Source organism: Vitis vinifera, chromosome 14 (genome assembly GCF_030704535.1).
Source record: "Vitis vinifera cultivar Pinot Noir 40024 chromosome 14, ASM3070453v1".
Classification (NCBI taxonomy): Eukaryota; Viridiplantae; Streptophyta; class Magnoliopsida; order Vitales; family Vitaceae; genus Vitis; species Vitis vinifera.
The window spans coordinates 12,415,663-12,436,121 of record NC_081818.1 but is presented as its reverse complement, the minus strand read 5'-3'; the positions used below and the strand labels follow the sequence as shown (position 1 = coordinate 12,436,121).

The 20,459-nt window shown below is 28.5% G+C and overlaps 1 protein-coding gene across 9 annotated transcripts; it reads right to left on the bottom strand.

Annotated features, from left to right (window-relative positions):
• Positions 1 to 1,340: 1,340 nt before the first annotated feature.
• On the bottom strand, positions 1,341 to 20,072 carry LOC100242523 (probable disease resistance protein At4g27220). 9 transcript variants are annotated; one of them, XM_059742605.1, is made up of 9 exons: positions 19,830 to 20,072; positions 18,039 to 18,515; positions 14,915 to 15,343; positions 13,673 to 13,921; positions 8,921 to 11,356; positions 7,861 to 8,288; positions 2,005 to 2,064; positions 1,808 to 1,916; positions 1,341 to 1,696 (listed from the first exon to the last, which is right to left on the bottom strand). In XM_059742605.1, exons 1-6 carry the CDS (start codon positions 20,070 to 20,072, stop codon positions 7,887 to 7,889), a joined length of 4,236 nt encoding a protein of 1,411 aa, XP_059598588.1. In that variant the 3' UTR covers positions 1,341 to 1,696; positions 1,808 to 1,916; positions 2,005 to 2,064; positions 7,861 to 7,886. The 9 variants fall into 9 exon arrangements, 2 of the variants coding, with proteins under 2 accessions (XP_059598588.1, XP_059598589.1); XM_059742606.1 differs by having other exon boundaries at positions 1,835 to 1,916; XR_009467614.1 differs by lacking the exons at positions 7,861 to 8,288; positions 8,921 to 11,356; positions 13,673 to 13,921; ... (1 more) ...; positions 18,039 to 18,515; positions 19,830 to 20,072 and adding exons at positions 5,105 to 5,221; positions 5,322 to 5,373; positions 5,461 to 5,748 and having other exon boundaries at positions 1,835 to 1,916.
• Positions 20,073 to 20,459: the final 387 nt, after the last annotated feature.

The window sequence follows — 20,459 nt, the reverse complement described above, 5'->3', positions numbered from 1 at the left end:
CATATTTATATGCATTTTATTTAATTGTTAAAAATTGTGGAATTGTTATAATTATAGAAATTAAAATATGTGGGTTGACCAATGCTGGTAGAATGTTTCTTTTGTATTCACTTGGAACTTAGTATTCCAATTAACCCCTTAGGTGTAAGGCACCCTATGTAAAGCACCCTACTGAGCAATGTGGAATGCTCACCCCTTTCTTTTTACATCTTTTTATATGCAAATGTAACTCCTGAGGATCCATAGGTGAGGCAAGGAGAACTTTAAGATGCCCTAGGAGATCTTGGAGCAATCTATCAGATTGTAGTGTATTTGTTATGTTGGCTATTTTGGGACTTGTATTAGCAAACTTTGAAATTATATTTTTGTAATGAAACTTTATTTTGATTAATTTGCTCAATTGTGAACTCTTATTTCTAAATTTTAATGATCATTATTATATATAATTGCTCTTGAGTAGTGGTTAGTATGTTGATAAATTGAATTGTTAATTGGAGGGAGGCGTAGAAAAATAAAAATAATTTCAGAACGTGTATTAGGAGAACCCTTAAGGTTAAACCTTTGACCTGGGGTCATAGGCCAAATTTTGGGTTGCCTGGAATTTGGGATGTGACATGAAGTCTCCCATAAAATCACTTGATACCACATCATCATTAGTGTAACCAAGGATTCCCTTCAAATTTCCCTCATATTCTGCCCGAAAGAGAATCAAATGGTTAAATTAATAAGAATATCTTTAGCTTTTCATTTTCATCCTCTTTTCTTGCAAATCAAAAGGTGCAACCAACCAAGAAAAAGAAATAAATAAATCCAAATCATAATCCAATAGAAATTCAAAAAAAAAAATTACTAATAGAATAACTTCATAAGATTCCATTTGTATATATGAAAAAACTCTCACAAACACATAAATATATTAGTCATACTACTGTGGAACTGACGATAAGTAATGCTAGTAATGCTAGTAAACACTGAAGAGTAGTAATGGAGCACCAAAATTCACTCTAGCTGCAACTTTTAAGAAGAAACTATCCTCAAAATCAGTGGCATACATTGAAAGGTTGAGAGGCCTCAACTCAAGAGTAGATATGAGTGGGGAGAGATTTGGATGAACTACAACAATAGATGGAAAACATAAGAACAAGATGTAAGTTTGAATTCAAGAATGGTCTAAAAGTTGCCTCAAGTTATGATTTATAGAAACTTATAGTACACTGTCCAAGAATAATTCTTGAAACATTGCTTAGTTTAAGTTGTTTCTCTTCTCTGATAGAGTACCATATCAATATAGATTCATCCTGAAACATGAACCGAGAACACAAATATATGGGAACAGAGAATGAAAGAATCAAGAGGAAACATGCCTATAACTTGCTCCTGTAAAAGCAAAATGCGGTTTCTTCAAGATAAACAACACACAGTAAATACCCAGAAGCAAATCTTCTCAAAAACGAAAAATTTTCAACACCCAGAAATGAATGGAGTCAAATTAGGCCTAAAAGGGAAATAAATCCTTTGGTTCCAAAATAGGAGCCATAGGATAGAACATAATTCCAACAAAATTGGGGCAAAAAGTTGGGCAACAAATAGAAAAACCATCTAAACCCGCCAGTGTCACCAGATCCCAATGGTTTTACCGGCCTAAAATGCTTCAGGCCTATCTATTCTTCAGCATCTAGAATCTGCAAATGAGTACCTAAGAAAAGGAATGAGATAAAGAAAGCATAGTGTTAAATTAGAGTATAATAATAAAATAAAATAAATCCAGGAAAATAACATGGAATGCAGAAAAATGTGGTATAAGTACCATGTTATATTTATCTAGCCAATGTACCTTCTATATAGCTCTCCATGCGGAGTTTCCTTCCTATGAGGCTTGGGGAGAACAACCTTTGAATGATAAATCCACAAATCCTCTGGTTCGTGAAAAAAGAAAAAAATGTTGTTACTATTCAAGATATAATTCTTTTATAAAGATATGGTTTAAACAATCTGGGACCTTACCAAATTAGCATTTGGAAGTTATCTCATAGCTTCATCAGCATTTTCTGCAGTTTCTTTCACCTAGAGTGGGCATCAACAAATAGAGAGAGATTCAAACCATACCGCATCACAGACGTAACAAGGAGAACTGTACTTTCCATGGGAAATTAATGGGAACAGTTCAATGGAAGAGACAAGCAATTAAGAAAAGAGAAGGGACTTTGAAGTTCTAGAATGTTTAGGTTTCTCTAAGCAACAGCAGAAAGACCCTAGCAAAATTATGGTTTCAACCCAATGGCATAGGGCATTTTAACAAAAAGAAATTCAGCTACACACAGGTGACCATCAATTTAGAAACTTGGCAAATATGAGGGCAATCTCAGATGCCTATATTTATAATGACTAGCCATGAATATTTTGGTCCAAACTAATTTCCAATATCATAATTTAAGCATCTTCAAAAAGTTTATTGTTATGCTTATATCAATTGTATGCCTTGCCTTCCAGGCTTCCTGCCTCAAAGATACATCCTTTTAATTCATCTTAAGGGAGCAGGTAGCAGATTCCTGAGCAAATGAATCCTACCTTCAATGTTTAGACAGTAGGCCAGGAAACTAATTCTTCTCCAATGCTCACTCCAAAAACACCAGGGGCATGGATCCTAGACACTCCACTATGCTCCCATCTTTCTATTCAGCTTGATATTATCTTAAGATATTCAAAACAATGGAGGATAGGAGTTCACATCAGGTAAAGACAAGGCTACAATTCATCAATATCAAAACAAAATCATTTACCCATAAAGATTATTAGTTTGTTTCATGCTGAATGCCTTAACAGTTACCAAACAGAGGCCATTCTTCCTCAACTATTGATGCTCCATCATATTGTTTGCAGGCCATTCTTCCTCAGGGTCTATTACCGACTAAACTTGACTGGAGTAAGTGATCTTCAAGCATACCAAAATCCAAAGTACTAGATGCCTTTTCAGGTGAGGAGTCTTCTTTGGTGGCCCATTAGAAACCTCAGAACTGAACCAGGATCATCTAGTGAACAAGTCAATCTAGTCTAATGAAGTTTTAGCAATGGCATACCATGTTGCATGCTGCAATTTTGAGAACCAGACTAAATGGGGACTAAAGTATGCTTGTTGGTTACTTTAATACTAGATAATATTAAAAATGGAAGAGTTCTGCTAGATTATATCCTGCGGATTAGTAGAATTCATTTTTCCAGAAAATATAAATTGTCAGTGCTCCTGATCTAGTACTGTCTGATATGTGCTTTTGAAACCATGCAAATAGGCTTACGGTATGGATCATTGGTGACTTCTACACCTGCTATCTACTACAGCGGTTGCAACACTAGCAGAGTATACCCTTGACAAACCAGTAGATTTCTATGGTGTTAGCCTAGTTGATGGCTACAACATGCCAAATTCCATACTCCTAAAACCTGCAAGCCAACAGACTATTCTAAAGTGTTCAAGGCTTCTTGTCCTACATGTTATAGCCATGCATATGACTACATGACCAACACTTTCACATGCAAAAGAGATAACTACTTGATTAAATTTTCTCATTTACCTTGGTAAGACATACCTAAGAAGCAATAAGATTTTTCCTGTCCAGCAATAATATACAAAAATATAATTTGAAAGTAATAATTTATTGTCTAGTATTTGCTTATATTTTACCAACCACTTCAGTTGCTACTATTTTCTTTTTCAATCACACTTCTATTAAAATTTAAGAATCAATTAATATAATATAAATTAGAAAAAGTACTTTGTAAATTTGTAATAGTATTTTTAGTGACATATTCTAAAATTAATAAAGTGATTTTTAAAATAATTAATTATCAAGCGTCATACATAATTTTTATCCTTCCAAATATAAGGGAGCTTGATGAAGGCAAATTAAGTTCCCTGCTTGTATTCCTAGAATTTGTCTCTCTGAAATTTGGCTTGGATAGTAGTGTAGGCAAACGGTTTCCTGTTAAAGCTACATACATAAATACAGATTTTTCACGTCACAAGTGAGAAATGATGAGCAGATTTGAGTGGCATGATGAATTAACAGCTCACATGTGATTTTGAACGCCTTTTTTGGCTCATCTTATATGGTAATGGCTAGGCTGGTGTCCCAATTAAATTTGGGGTTCTTCCTCCCTACCCTATCTTCTTTTAATGTGAGCTGGCATAAGCATATATTTGAAATGATATACTTCAATAGTAGTGTGAGTTATTCGATGAACTTTTGGGATTAAGACACCAATCAAACTTTACATGTGGAAGAGGTCAATTTTAGCATTAGAAATCCATATGGAAAAGGGTCACCAGTAAATTGATACTTGTCTCAATTGAGCAGGGATAATAAATAGGGGTTTGATACCCGTTCTTGATACTTGTCTTAGTTTCCAAACTAGAGAACATAAAGGAGAATCCAACAAACTTGGTAACTTGCTAAAACAATATGCCCAAAGTAGCATCTAGTAACAGCAATGTCAACAAATTCTAGTAGCCATAAAACCAACAACAAAAGGATAAAAGAAACAGAGCAAAGGGCATCAACATCCATAGGTGAGAAGCCAGTGCCTTAAACAATTTGTAAAAATGAGCTACAAACTTGAGGTCCTTTTTTCTCACCTTATTTGGCAAAGAAATAAAAAAAATTTAAAAAGGGGTAAACAACATAACACAAGAAACAAGCACAACAGAATGGGATTCAGAAGGTTTCCATCAAATTGTTTTCATGTCTCATACCTTATCCAAATTAGAAAATACTGGAGAATAACTCTTATCATATATGTTACATCCAGCAATAATATTACCTAATAGATTTAGGATTTTTATTAAATTAGGTGAGAGCAAGGTTTACCGAATCAATCAACCAAATATGTTGAATTAATTCATCAAATACACACATCATGGCCTACTTTTCTCCAGAAAAAAAAAAAAAAGGAACATCAAATATCCGTAGACCAATTGAACACAGTCCATTCACAAAATCAATAATTTTCCTAGAAGCATAGGTGCAAGGTTGAATCAAGTTCAAGTTAGGCTTGATTTCCCCAAAAGTTATGTTTCAATGATATCCAAGTAGGTGGATGATCTTCATACCTTTCCTGTCTAACCCAGTAAAGCCTTTTAGGGCACTCTCAGGTGGAATTTTCATACCTACGTTTAGGGCTTCAAATTACACCAACAGCATCTTTGAGAAATCATCAAACTTAAGAGCTTATCTCAATCCACAAGAAGGGAACGAAAATCAGCTAGAAAACGTCTAAATCGAAATTTCTACAGTACTCAGGGGACAAAAAAAATGGATAAGTCATACTTGAAAAGCGTCCAAATCCTCTGGTAAATTAAAACCCTAGAAATTCGAAACCCTACAGAAAATCATATGGTAGAAAATAAGAGTGAAATAGAAAAAATAAAAAATAAAATAAAATGACAATGTTGAAAGAAAAAAATACCAGCCGCGTCGCAATGCTTGAAGAATCAGCCAACAATTGCAAGAGAGAGAGAGAAAAAGAACGAGTTTGGTACCGACAATGATGAAAGAAGAAATGGCTTTGGCAATCAATGGTAGGCGGGATAGAAGTGGGTTTGGCAATGAGGGTGAGCAGGGGAGAAATGTTGCAGTTTGTATATGGGTTTTATGGTAGCGGCCTAGTGGCGTCCATGGGGCCATATATGGTGCCGGTGCCGGCCAATTTCAACCCACAGCAATAGGATATTTATAGTGGCGCCCAGTTTCATCCCACAGCTGTGAGGTTAAATATACTTTTTAGCTGCGAATTTTGTTAACCCTTTCTAAAACTACGTGACCATATCTTATTCTTTTGGTAGTATCTACAATGGAAAGAGATAAAAAGATATATTTTCATAAGAAACATTAGACGGTTAAAGTATTTAAGTATCAAATTATTATGTGTTCTCCTGTTATTCTTGGATATCAAGTTTTCTTTCTCTTTGGTTAAATGACTTAAGTTTCATAATAATGTTGTTTAAAATATGAAATTTAGAATAACAAATACGAAAGAGGGCTTGTGAATTTTTCACTTAATGCATGCAAATTCTGAATTACACTTAGGACAACATATGGCGTCCCTCTAACATAATGTTATTACCAAATCATTCTAAATTCGATGTGGTGTCATCTAAAGCCTAAATCACTAGATGGTCAAATTGACCGGTTGCTAGTCCTATTTATCTATTTATTTTTCAAGTAGACTTTTCATAACCCTTGAAAGACTTGGAGGTTGCTTTAGAATATTGTCACTTTGGTTACATAATTAGATATCATAATTAAGCAATTTGCAAGTGAATTTGATTTCCCTAGCAATCAATAACCATCCAAACATAAAATGGATGGATTCTTAACAATGAGCATACAAGTGAAAAAGTCATTTGGATCATGTTATTTGAGGTCGATCATCCAAGAAAAATATTCTAGTCAATTAGACTCATCGAATAAATAAAGAGGTTTTTACTCTAACAAATGTCTTCACAAGGCATTCTTGAATATATTTGACTAAAATCATATGTCAAGCTAAACTCTAAACACCCTATCAAATGATGTTATGAATCCTTTATCTATTATTAGATCATATTTAATGAATTTTCACAATTTCGTATTTCACCTTTGAAAGCAATATTTCATAATTTAAGACATGATTAAAAATTTACTCAAACAACATACATAAATTTAGCAAATAAAAAGGATTCTTTTATCATATTTATTTCATAATTTATGAAATGTTAACATATGCAATACAAGAAGTTGAAAACTGATAAATTAAAACTTTCATCATTATGCAAGACCACACAGTTAGCAAACACATTTTATTAGGAATATAACAATGACTAGAACAAAATGCATATGAAAATCTAGCATGTATTTAAGAAAATAAACTCTTTCAAATGAAGGAAATGATTGAAGGAAACATCATTGACAATTTCTCAAACATCATTAATAATTTCTCTTACAAAGGCTGCATCTGCACTTCATCTCAAATAGAGCAAAACATAAATTAAATCCAGTTTACCTAAAAAAAATGAAAATGATAAGAACAAATAGGAATGATATCATTTCAATATAAATAAAGGAAAATATAGAGCAAAACTAGTAAACCTAAAAAAAAGAAAATGATACCATTTCAATATAAATAAGGTAAAACTTAGCAATAGTGTTTGTAGAATATATTAAAAAGAAAAAAAAAACACATTCTTGCTTCTAGATAAAAAGATGGATTCTACTTTCATCCTATTAATATTTAATGTTTTTTAAAATTAAAATTTCTTTAATCTTGTTTTTCAATACCTTTATATTTTATTTATTATCCATTTTTTTATATTATTTAAAAATAAATTTTTAATTAATGAAATTTATTATTACATGTTAATAGTAAACATTCAAAATATTATTCTTTTTTTAGTATTCATATTGAAAGTTATACTTATCATAAACTTATATGATATCATTTGCATATTATACTAATTTAAATTACCAAGGTTTTTTCATTGTAAAAAAGGTGTATTATTTAGTTAAATTAGATGAAAATAAAGGGTGTTAATTATTATGAATGCAAAGAGCTAGAATATTTACAATTTTTTTAATCTATGAAAAATAAATTCTATAATTTTTTTCAAATAAGGGTGATTTGATTGTATTTTGGAAGAATGATAATTAATCTCTTATATGAAATATATTTAAAATTAAATTAATTTTTTAATTTAGTAATTTATTATTAAACATTAATATAATCTTCATACTTTTTTTTTATAGAATATGTTTTTTCAATAATTCCAAAAAATAGTATAAGGAGAAATAAAAAGTATGAGAGAGAAAAATAAAAAGTATGAGAACTAACCTTTTAACAAAAGAGTATTACATCTTCTATAGGTCTTCGATACGTACTTCTTTGAGGTTTGGAATATTCATCAATGTCAGAGGAGAGGAAACATATTTCATGCTATCATTCCCGTCTTCGATCCATCTCAGCCTAGGCAGGTTGGTCAACTTCAAGGTTTCTAACTTTAAGAGGATCTCAAAATTTTCATCAATTCCTTGAGGAACAATCACATGTTCTAAGAGTTCACAATCTTGCACATCCATCTCTTTTAAATTTTGGAAGTTGTGTATCAAATGAGATGGGACAAGATTGAGTAGACATGGACATTCATACACCCTTAAGATCTGTAGATTGTAAAAGGATCCAAATAGAAGTTGATGATGCCATATATCCTTCAATTTGGATAGATCATTGAGTATCAACTTCTCTAAGTTAGGGAATGAAACCTGCAATATAATATGACATCATCAATTGGAAAGTTGTGATAAATATAAACATATTCCTTAAATATAATTCATCAACTTAGGATTATTCACAAGTTTACTTTAATTATACTAAAAAAAAAAAGGAAAAGATAAGGGATATTTCTCATGCCACAAATTAATTTTATTCATATAAATTAATTTATTATTTTAAATCATATGCACTCTTTTATTTTCTCCCATTAATAAATTCTTGTGAATGCCTTTTTTAAATTTCCTTTTTCTTTTAAAAGATTACAATGATTTCACTCCTAAATTTATTTTGTATTTATTCCTATTAACTTGAATTTTTTTCTTATTTAAAGTAAAATAATACTTATAGTTTTTCCTTATTTTTATACTCATTCCTATTAATATTTAATGTGTTTAAAATTAAAATTTCTTTTAACCTTATTAGTTTTTCAACTTCTTCATATTTTATATATTATTCATTATTTTAATATTATTTAAAATTAAATGCTCAAATAAGTTTAATATTGTGGAGTTTGGAAAGTGCATGTGGGACCACCTTAGTTTTTCCTTTTACTTATATTGATATAAAGTGGTGTAAAAAAATAAATAAAACCAACGAAATTGGCTAATAAGTTTTAACATACCTTATGACTGAAAAATGAGTTTTCCAACCTTGCATTTGTCCTCATAGTTGTGGAAGATGTTGTTTCTAACTCGGAGCTGAAGTTGATGAGTTGTGGTAGACTACTGAGTTTCAAGGATCGCAATTTTGGGAATAATTGCAAGTTGGTCCCAGCATGTCCATCTTCTTTTATTTCTGACTCTGTTTCATATACGATTATTTGTTGCATGAGATTGCAATCTGCTATTGTCATTTCTTCAAGGTGGGAAAGGCCTCTTGCCGTGGAAAGAAAAAAGAGAAATTTCATTTCACCACAAAAAGTCACATGCAGAGTCTTTAAATTACCAAAAGACCCTATTGGAATTGGGCCACACCATATTTCTTCCATGTTACGCAGACTATTAAGAACCAATGACTCCAATGAAGGAAAGACACCATGTTGTAGAAACCATTGATCCTTTGAATCAATGATATAATGAATCTCAGGACTATCACTAACCTCAAGATGCTTCAGTTCAAGAAAACTTTCCCTATCAGATGAGTGAAGAACATATTTAGTACCACTTAATTCCATGAACTCTAGTTCTTCACTTCTCTCCATCAACTTGCTAATTCCATCCCCCAAATGTAAGCTTCTATTGACTTTCCTAAGCTTCAACACTCTTTTGGTTCTACAACATCTTTCGTACCTCCGGAAATTGCCTACAAATATTGCATATCTTGTCAAGTTCTCAACTAAAGTGTCTTTTGGTAGCAAGTTGGCATCTGGTATATGTATATCTAAAGCTGTCAAATAAGACAAATGATTTAGCTCGGATAAACAAGCATTGCTTTCACCTTCAACCGCCCATTGAGTAAAACTAGAAGTCATGTACAAACATTCTAATCGAGACAGGCTTGATAAGATATTTCGTGGAATTACTTTAAGAAACATACAATCATTCAAATCCAACAACCTTAGATTGGTCAATTGCACCATTTCATTAGGCAATTGTTGGATTCTAGAACCCACCAAGCTAAGAACTTGTAGTTTCGTTAGCTTTCCAATTACAGCAATGTCTACCAACTTGCACCCATTTAGACGCAATGTTTGGAGATTTGCAAGGGAATCAAAGGATGAAGGTAGTGTTGTAAAACACATTTTGGGCAAATCTAAAACTTTGAGTTTTTTCATTGCTTCGAAAAATGAGTTTGGGATATTCAAGGAAGGATTGTTGTTATGCAATAGAAAAAATTGAAGTTCCGGACATACCAACCCTTGAGGAAGCTCATGCACAGCTCTACAATTCAAAGAGATGAAAGTGCACCTTTTGGATTCGTCAGTCTCTGACCATTCTCCCAATCCAACATCTTCTCTAACTACAAATGGATGAGGATCCTTGGATGCAATTGCTCTGGCAACTTCACGAACAACACCGTGCATCCTCACAAACTTGTCATTAGCATCCATGAAAAGCAAACTTGAAGCTCTTTTTTCATCAAAATTGTGTCTATCTTTATGACTATCAAGTAACAAGCCTGAGGCTTTGAGGATTTCCACCAATCTAACTAGTTTATTTGTTGCTTGCTCCAATGGCTCCATGTGGTCAAACAAATCCAAACCCATACAATATTGAAACAAGAGATCCAATGAAATATCACCATATCCCAGCATACCACAAAGTAAGAACAACGACTTAACGTCATCACCCTTCAAATGGGTGTAGCTCCACTCCAAACATGAGTAAACCTTCTTACCCACTGCTCTAATGTTTGTTGGTGAACAACTCCTGAGTTGTTCCAAGGCATTCTTCCATACAGCCACGGTCTCATCTTCTAATGCCTTTGCAATTGTTACAATTGCAATTGGTAGACCCTCACATTCTTCAACCACTTGAATGGCTATGGGTCGCAGTTCAAGATCCTCTTCCACGGAATCACCTGATGTCTTCTTAAAAAAACTCCAAGCTTCTTCTGGTGGCAAAGGTTCCACCTGAAAACATATTTGTGCGCCCATGTCTTTGCATAATACGTCTCCATCTCTCGAAGCCAACACTATTTTGCATTGCGTCTCATCACCTTCAAAAGGAATTCCTACTTTCACCAAATCAACTTCCGTCCAAATATCATCTAAGATAATAAGGATCTTCCCTTGCATCATCAGTCTCTGCTTCAGTTCATCCGCCATTCCTGATTCATCCTGCAACCAAAGTGAGAAGCCCAACACCTTTTTTGCAATTTTTTGTTGAAGTTCAGCAACTCCTTCTTGAAGTTTATCCGAGTCTCGAGTCCAGGATACATCCATATAGGCTTGTTTGGGGAACAAATGTTGTTGCTTAGCTTGTTGAGCCACTTGTTTCAGCAGTGTTGTTTTGCCCACACCGGCCGTGCCCCATACTCTTATCAAGTTGATATTGTCATCTCTTAAGGCATCCATAATTTTGTTCACAGTGGAGGCTCTTGATTCAAGGAATGAAGCCTGTAGCAAAAACACAATATAAGGCATCAATTGGAAAGTTGTGATGATAGGCATAAACAAATTCCTTAAATATAATTCAATTCAACCCTGAAATAATTGCATATTCACTTCTGTTACATTATAAATTTTTCATTAGTGAAAGAAAAAAGTAATTTTCGTTCTAAACAATTTCCAAAACAAATCAAACAACTCTTATGAAATTAATATCTCTCAAGAAATACAATTCAAATGAGCTTCTGACTAATAGTAAATAAAGTATGACTAATTAAAAAAATACAAATTACAAAACTTACTTCATCATACAAAGAAAAAGCTTTTAACTTTTGTTTTTGAAAAATATTATGTTTATTTTGATATTAACAACAAAATAGTACAATTTTTTTTTTAAAAAAAAAAGGAAAAAGAGAAAGAGAAAAACTATTTAAATTAAAAAGGATGTATATGTATATGCACAATTTTCATATAAAAAATAATATTCAGGATTGTATTTTTATTATTTTAAAAGAATAGTAATTAGTCTCCTTATAAGAGATAAAGTATGTCTTACTCTTTTTATTTTTAAAAATAAAAAACTACAAAAATTTTCTTTTTGAAAGTTTAGTAAAATAGATGTCAATAACAAAATGACACATAATTTTTTTTTTCAAAGAAAAAGAGAAAAAGAGAAAAAAAAAACATCCAAATTAAAAAAAAAGATGTACATGTATTATTTCCACATACTATATATAATGTCATTTATTAATTTTTAATATATTGTCCACATTTACATGCTCTCCACTACTATACTTTATATATATTTTGCTATTTATTAATTTTTATAAATACATCCAAAATATCTCAACAAGCTTTTGGTGATTTCTTCTTGATTCTTTTTATAATATAATGGAGCAATTGCATTGAATTTTTAATTTTTTTAAGAGGAAAAATACATTTTGTTACCTCATTTTGAAGAATTGTTTTATCTTTTACGGATTATATCCATGAATTGGAAAATTGTGATAGAATATTTTGGGAAACTTTGGTAAATCAAGGATTAAATATCACCTAAACATCTAGAATTTATTGGGACCCACATAATACCCTTATATATATATATTTATATTTTTTTTTATTTTCCGTTAAAAATAATAGAAAAGAGGGATGAGTAGAACAAGGTCAGGCCATGAGGCCAACTGCAATGCGAGCAAAGGAGTGGAAAATGGAAATAAGGTACATAGTTTTGTACTTTTGGGAAGAGGTGGCATGTCGGAAACCGGTTCCTTTTGTTTCACACACACATTTCATATATTAAAATTGCCCAATATGTCCGAGTGAATATCTCCCAACTTGATTTATAACAGAAAAAAAAAATTAGAAATTATTTTGACACAACTGGGATTAAAATATTTGAAAATTTTTTATTATTTTCTTTTATTTTTCAACATAAAAGGATTAAAATTTATTTTATTTAACCTAAAAAAACTCTTAATTAAAACTAATATTTATGATATCTTATTTGATGACAATTTTTTTTTGTTTTATAAAAATTAAAATACCATTTAAGAAAAAAAATTATTTTGTAAAATTAAAATACCATATAAATAAATAAATTATCAATAATTAATTAATTTATTGATATTATTGATAAAATATTTATCTAACAAATGCATATAAGAAGATTGAATTAAACATAGTAGAGCATGATAAATTTAAATAAAAAAATATCAAATCTTTTTATTAACTTGAGAATGTAGCAGATGTACTTAAAATAAAACAAATTTTAAATTTTAGAGCACAATAAAAAAATATAACATATATATATTTTTTTAGTTTTTCCATTTTTTAAATAAAAAGTAATTTTCATTTTAAATAATTTCCCCAAAAATCAAACAACTATTATAAAATTAATATTTTTCAAGAAATATATTTAAATGGGTTCTCAAACAAAATATTAAATAAATAGAGTATGAAAAATTAAAAAATTAATCAAAACATACAAAATAAAATATAAAATTGCAAAACTTACATAATTGATATGAAGAAAAAGTTCATAACTTTGTTTTTTGAAAAATATTACATTTCTTTTAATGTTAACAATAAAATAATACATAATTTTTTTAGAAAAAACAAGTGTGAAGGAGAAAGGATGTCCAAACTAAAAATGATGTGTATATATAATTTCTATGTAATAAACAATATGTAGGATTGTATTTTAATTTTTTTTAAATGTTAAAAAAAGGATAATAAAGTAATTTGATTGTTATTTTAAAGGATTGGTAGTTTAATATTTCAAGAGAGTAGTATAAGGAAAAATAAAAAATACGGGAGAAAACTAACCTTCTCATTGAAGAGAACCACATCATTACTAGGAGTACTGACATCTCTCTCGGCTTCCATCCCACAATCAATGATGTGTAGCCCTTTGAGATTGTGAAAATTCTTGGACTGGGAAGCAAATGTGTATCTTAGCCTAGGTAGTTTCTCTAATCTTAGGATTTTTAACTTTGCGAAGATCCCAACATCTATCTCCTTCAAATTGGGAAGACTTTTTAGAACCAACACTTCCAAATTAGGAGGACATGAAACCTACATTAGAAACCCAATATATAATACATGATATCATCAATTACAAAAGTGTGATAACCATAAAAATATGTTTTTAATATAATTCTTTAACTCTCAAATCATATACAAACTTTAATCATTTCTTTTTTAAATTTATTTTTCTTATTAAAATTTTCAATAATTTTACTTTTAAATTCATGACTATATTTATTTCTATTAACACTAAACCTTTTTATTTAAATTAAAATAAAATTTACAATATTTCCTTACTTTTTAATTTTTTATATTAATATTTAATATTTTTAAAATAAAAAAAAATTGATTTTAACTTTATTCTTAATTTCGACCCCTTTATATTTTATTTATGAACTACCGGTTCTTTTTATAGTTTTCCAAACTAAATAATAAAATTATAACTTTGAAGGTTCTTTTAAAATCAAGATTAATTAGTCTCATTATATGAAATCAAATATGTTTTAATTACCTTGTATAAAATAAAATGTGTTTTACTCTTTTTTATTTTCAAAAGTAAGAAGTTAGTTATAAATTTTAAAATATTTTAATCATCTAACATCTTACCCCAATTTTTCCAAATGTTATTGATCTTAAATATTATAAAATTTAAATAAAATATTATTATTTGAATTAAATTTTCACTAATTCTCCTTTCCAATTCATTATAATATTTCTTTCAATTAGCACCTAAATTTTTTTCTTTCTAAATTAAAATAATAAATACCATTTTTTCCTTATTTGTATATTATTTCTATTAACATTTATCCTTTTTAAAATTATTTTTTCACTTTAAATTTTTCTTTTTTCAACTCATTTGTAATTTACTTATTATTCACAATTTTTATTATTTAAATTTAAATTTTAAATTAATTTAATAAAATTATTATTAAAGATTAATGTACTCTTTTCATACTTTTTTTCAAAATTATTTTTATAGTATATCTCCCTAAATATTTCAAGTAGCATAAGGAAAAAGAAAAAATATAGGAGAAAACTAACCTCTTCATCCAAAAGCATCCCACAATCAATGATATGTAGCTCTTTGAGTTGGTAAAAATCCTTGAACTTGGAAGGTGATAAAAGATAGCTCATGTTGTCATTCTTGTCTTCATTGCATATAATGAGCCTTAGTTTAGGTAGTTTCTTCAACGTCAATATTTCTATTTTTGAGAGGATTCTACCATCTCCATTAAATCCTCGATAATCAAACACAGATTCTAGGGCTTCACAATTATACACATTTACCTCTTTCAAATTCTGGAAGCTTTGTATCAAATGAGATGGAACAAGATTGACTAGACATGGACAATTATGCACACTTAATATTCGTAACTTGCAGAAGAATTCAAGTGAAAGTTGGTGATGCCATATCATCTTCAACTTGGGAAGATCAACAAGTTTTAACTCCTCTAAGTTAGGGAATGAAACCTACAACATAGATACAATGCATTATGTAACATCAACAATTATAAAGTTATGATAAATATAAAAATATTCTTTAAACATAATTCATAACTCTCAAATATTCACATGTTCACTTCTATTATATTTAAAAAAATAATAATGTTACAAAAAAATTCGATAAATCAAATTAAAACAAATAATGTTTCATGAATGGTGATCAAGAGCTTTGCTTGGCAAACAATCATTCATTTTGATACGTTCCATATGCAACCACTTATTATTTCATTTTAAATCATATACACATTTGAACAATTTTATTTTTAAAATTATTTTTTCTATTAAAAATTTCAATAATTTGGCTTTTAAAATCATTGCTATATTTATTCCTATTAAAGATTAACCCTTTCTTATAATGTTTTTCTTATTAATATTTAATGTTTTTAAATTAAAATTTCACTTTTAACTTTATTATTTTTCTCTACTTCTTCATATTTTATCTACGATCCACTAGCCTTTTTTTTTTTTATATAAAAAAAAACTAAATAATAAAATTATTATTAATGATTAATGTAAATATAAAGTTAATAAAATTATTAACTCTCACCGTTATTTTAAAATGAAAATTAATTAGTCTTCTTATATAAAATAAAATATATTATACTCTTTTTTATTTTCAAAAGTAAAAAATTAGTCATAAATTTTAAAATATTTTAATCATCTAACATCTTACCCCAAATTTTCCAAATATAAATCATTTTAAATATTCTAATATTTAAATAAAATGTTATTATTTGAATAAAATTTTCATTAATTCTCCTATCCAATTCATTGCAACATTTATTCCAATTACACCTAAAATTTTCCTTTCTAAATTAAAATAATAACAACCATTATTTTATTATTCTTATATTATTTATATTAACATTTATTGTTAAAATTAAATTTTCACTTTAATTTTTTTCTCCGGCTCCTTTATAATTCACTTTCTATTCACAATTTTTTATTAAAATTAATTTCATGATAGATTAAAATTGATTTAATTTAATTATAATTTTATATTAAAAATAAAGAGAATTAGTCGTTGAAGAAACCAGACAAAATAAAGTTCTCCTTTTTCTCATTTCATTATAATAAATAATTATAAATAAAAAAATATTAAAAAATGAATATCCATTTTTAAATTTTATTTTAATCATTTTCCCTCCAAAATATTATTTTCAATTTCCTTATAAAGCTTTTAAAATATATAACTACCAATTTTTTCCTAAAAGCTTAAGCTTAATTTAGGCCCACATGGGGAGAGATACACAAAATTTGGATTTATATCCAACAAACAAATGAGGAAACAAACATATAAATTGTGGAGAGATGACTCAAACCTATGACCTTCTACCAAAGTAAGTTTTGATACCATGTTGAATAACCAATTAGATGCTTTTTAAATAAATTAAAAAAAACTTTTTTTAACACACCAAAATTACCCTTAATGAAAATATCTTATGGATAAAATTTAGAATTAAATAAAAAAATTTCAAATTTATGTTTTCAAGAATAAAAAAATAAAAAATCTTAAAATTTGAATTTTTTTTTTTGTAAAATTAATAAAAACAGAGAAATTGTCAAAGAACTAAGTAATTTTATCCTTGCACAAGAGAAAAAAATTATTTAAAAAAACAATTTAAAATATTATAAATTTCTAAACAATAAAAATAAAAAACAAAACAGGTTGGGTAAGAGGGTTGGATAAAGGCCTTTCCCTCACCCTCCATCTTATCTTGATCTTCAATTATAATATACCTACAAAACCCTTACCCCTTATTTTAAATCCAAAAGAGCTTCAGATTTTCTCAACAAATATATATATATATATATATTTTCACTTATAACCTGAGATGAAAGCTATGTCTATTTAGCCAAAACAACAAATTAACCTGAAATTAATTTTTATAAAAGTGTTAAATATGAATATTTTAGTTGTTATTTTAAAAGAACGACAATTAGTTTTTATCCTTTATTATTTTTATTTTCAAAAGGAAAATATTAATCATAGTTTTTAGAATATTTTAACCAATCATAATTTTTAAAATATTTTTACCATTTTACACCTTACCCAAATTTTCCTAAATATTATTTATTTTAAATATTCTAAGATTCAGATAAAATATTATGATTTGAATAGTTTATTTATTTATTTATTAGTAATCTATGTTACATATATTCCCATACTAAATTACTTTTATTTATATCTAATCATTTATTACTCTATATTATATCATACATTCTTTCATTATTTCTTATTAATAAATTTCACTAATTCCTTTTTAAAATTTACTTTTTTAATTAAAATATTCCTCTAATTCCGTTTTCAATTCATCATAATATTTATTCCAATTAGCACCTTTTTTTTTTTACTTTTAAATTAAAATAATACTTATGATTTTTTTATTTTATATTATTTCTATTCATATTTATTATTTTTAAAATTTTAATTTTAATTTTTTCTTTTTTTTTTCAGCTCCTATATAATTTAATTATTATTCACCATTTTTATTATCTAAAATTAAATGTCTAAATAATTTAATAAATTTATTATTAAAGATTGATATGATCTTCTCATATTATTATTATTATTATTATTATTTTTATGGAAAATCTTTGTCAATATTTTCAAAAATAGTATATGGAAAGATAAAAATAAAAAAAATGGGAGAAAACTAACCTTTTCGCCGAAGAGCACTATATCTTCTATAGGAGTATTAACATGTCCCTCTTCATTGTTTTCGTATGCACAATCTTGGATGGATAGACATTTGAGGTTTTGAAAATCCATGAGCGTTTGAGAAGAGAAAAGACACCTCATACCATCATTCTTGTCCTCATTGCATATAATATACCTTAGCCTAGGTAGTTTATGTAACTTCAAGGTTTCTAACTTTGGGAGGATTTCAACATTTTCATCAAGTCCTTGAAGATCAAACGTATATTCTAGGACTTTGCAGCCATAGACGTGTATCTTTTTCAAATTGTTGAACCTTTGTATCAAATAAGATGGGATAAGATTAAGTAGACATGAACAACAGAACACTTCAAGGATCTCCAAATTGTAGAATGACTCAAGTGAAGGTTGGTGATGCCATATCTCCTTCAATTTGGGAAGATGAGTGAATTCCAACTTCTCCAAATTAGGGAATGAAACCTGCAATATAATACATGACACAATCAATTAGAAAGTTATGATTAACACAAACATATTACATTTCTTAAATATTCTTCAACTTCCAAATATTCACATCTTCACTTTGTCATATTTTAAAATTTTAAAACAATCAAGGAGAACTAAAAAGAATCATGTGAAAATTTTCAAAAATTGTCCCAAAAAAATAGAAAATTTATTGGTTCTAGCAAGTTCTCACATAATATTAGATGTTTAATGATGATTTTTTTACTATATTTTTTGTTAAAAGAACATAGAAATGCTATGTTGGTGTGACAAAATAGTGAAAAATAGTGGGGGATGATGAGTGCATTGGTGTTGTGGTTGAAACACTTTCTTAAAGAAGAAGAAGAAGAAGAAGAAGCATTTACAAACTTATCAAAATAAGATGCTCTTTCAATAAATTAAAAAAATAAAAATAAAAATAAAAACAAGAAGAAGAAGAAGAAGAAGTAGCATTTACAAACTTATCAAAATAAGATGCTCTTTCAATAAGTTAAAAAAATAAAAATAAAAATAAAAACAAATAGGAGGGTTGGTCAAAGGCCTAACCTTTCCCACATCTTCCTTCATATCTAATTCTTTAATTTTAGCATTCTTCTTGAAAGTCATACTTATCATTACTAATGCAATATCATTTACAAATCATACTAATTTGATCATACATATCTATATTATTGACAAACTACACTAATTTAATCATAGCATTAATTCAATCATGTGTGTCTTTATATATTATTTATCATTTTATTTGTTTTATCTAAATTTTTTCTATTTTTGTTTATTTTTACCAATATTTTAATAAAAGAGAATCACTAAAGCTTTTTATCTTTATAAAAAAATGTATTATATAGTTCAATTAGATTTTAAAAAACAAAGTTAATTATTAAGAAAAAGAGATAGAATATTTCTTATTATGTTATAATAAATAATTGTAAAAATAAAAAATAAATAAATAAACAAAATGAAGATTCATTTTTCTCTTCATTTTCCTATCTTTCCTTATTAATCATTTTCAATTTATTTATAAAAGTTATAAAACATTACTAATATTTTAAGATTTTTTTATTCAAACTAAACTTTTTCCAAATATTGAGTGTATCTTCAAGTAAAATAATTTACTAAATTCTCTTCTCCTCCTTATGTTATCTGCTTTAAACAAACTTATAAGGTGCAATTAAAAAGTTCATGTGGACCTAACCTAGTTTTTCTTTTGATTTATTTTTTTTATAAAAAAAGTGATATGAAAAAAATAAAAAACTATCGAAATTAGCTATTAATTAAGCTTAAACATACCTGATAACTGAAAAATGGCATGTGGATATCAAGATTGCCTTGGGAACACATTCCTTGTGATGTTGTTTCCAAATTAGAGCTGAAGTAATCGAAGTTCATGAGCTCCGGTAGATTCTCAAGTTTTAAAAATCGTAATTTAGGGAGCAGCTGCAAGTTGGTCCCAACATGATCAACTTCTTTTATTTCGAACTCCCCTTCACATGCGATTATTTGCTGCATGGCATTGCAATCTTTTATTGTCATTTCTTCTAATTGGGAAAGGCCTCTGGTTGTGGAAAGTAAAAAGAGAAATTTCAATCCATGACATTTATCCACATCTAAAGTTTTAAGGTTATCCAAAGACCTTAGGGGAATTGGGCCACGACATACTTCTTCCAATTTACTCTAACTTAGTTCTTCAGTTTTCTTCAACAACTTGTCAATTCCATCCCTTAAAAGTGAGCTTCTATCAACCTGTCTGAGCCTTAATGTTTTTGATGTTTTATAATTTGTTTCCCACGGCTGAATTTCGCCTACAAATATCGCATATCTTGTCAAGTTCTCAAAGAACATGTCTTCTTTTGGTAGCAACTTGACAGCTGGTACTTGCATCTCTATAGTTGTCAAATGACGCAAATTATTCAGCTCCGA

Excerpts from the sequence above, each read along its gene's own strand:
- LOC100242523 (XM_059742605.1), bottom strand. The coding sequence starts at position 20,072 with ATGACAATAAAAGATTGCAATGCCATGCAGCAAATAATCGCATGTGAA. Across the intron at positions 13,922-14,914 it reads GGATGCTTTTGGATGAAGAG|GTTTCATGTCCTCCTAATTT; the intron begins GTTAGTTTTCTC and ends TTTCTAATGTAG. Across the intron at positions 8,289-8,920 it reads ACTCATTTTTCAGTCATAAG|GTTTCATTCCCTAACTTAGA; the intron begins GTATGTTAAAAC and ends ATTATATTGCAG.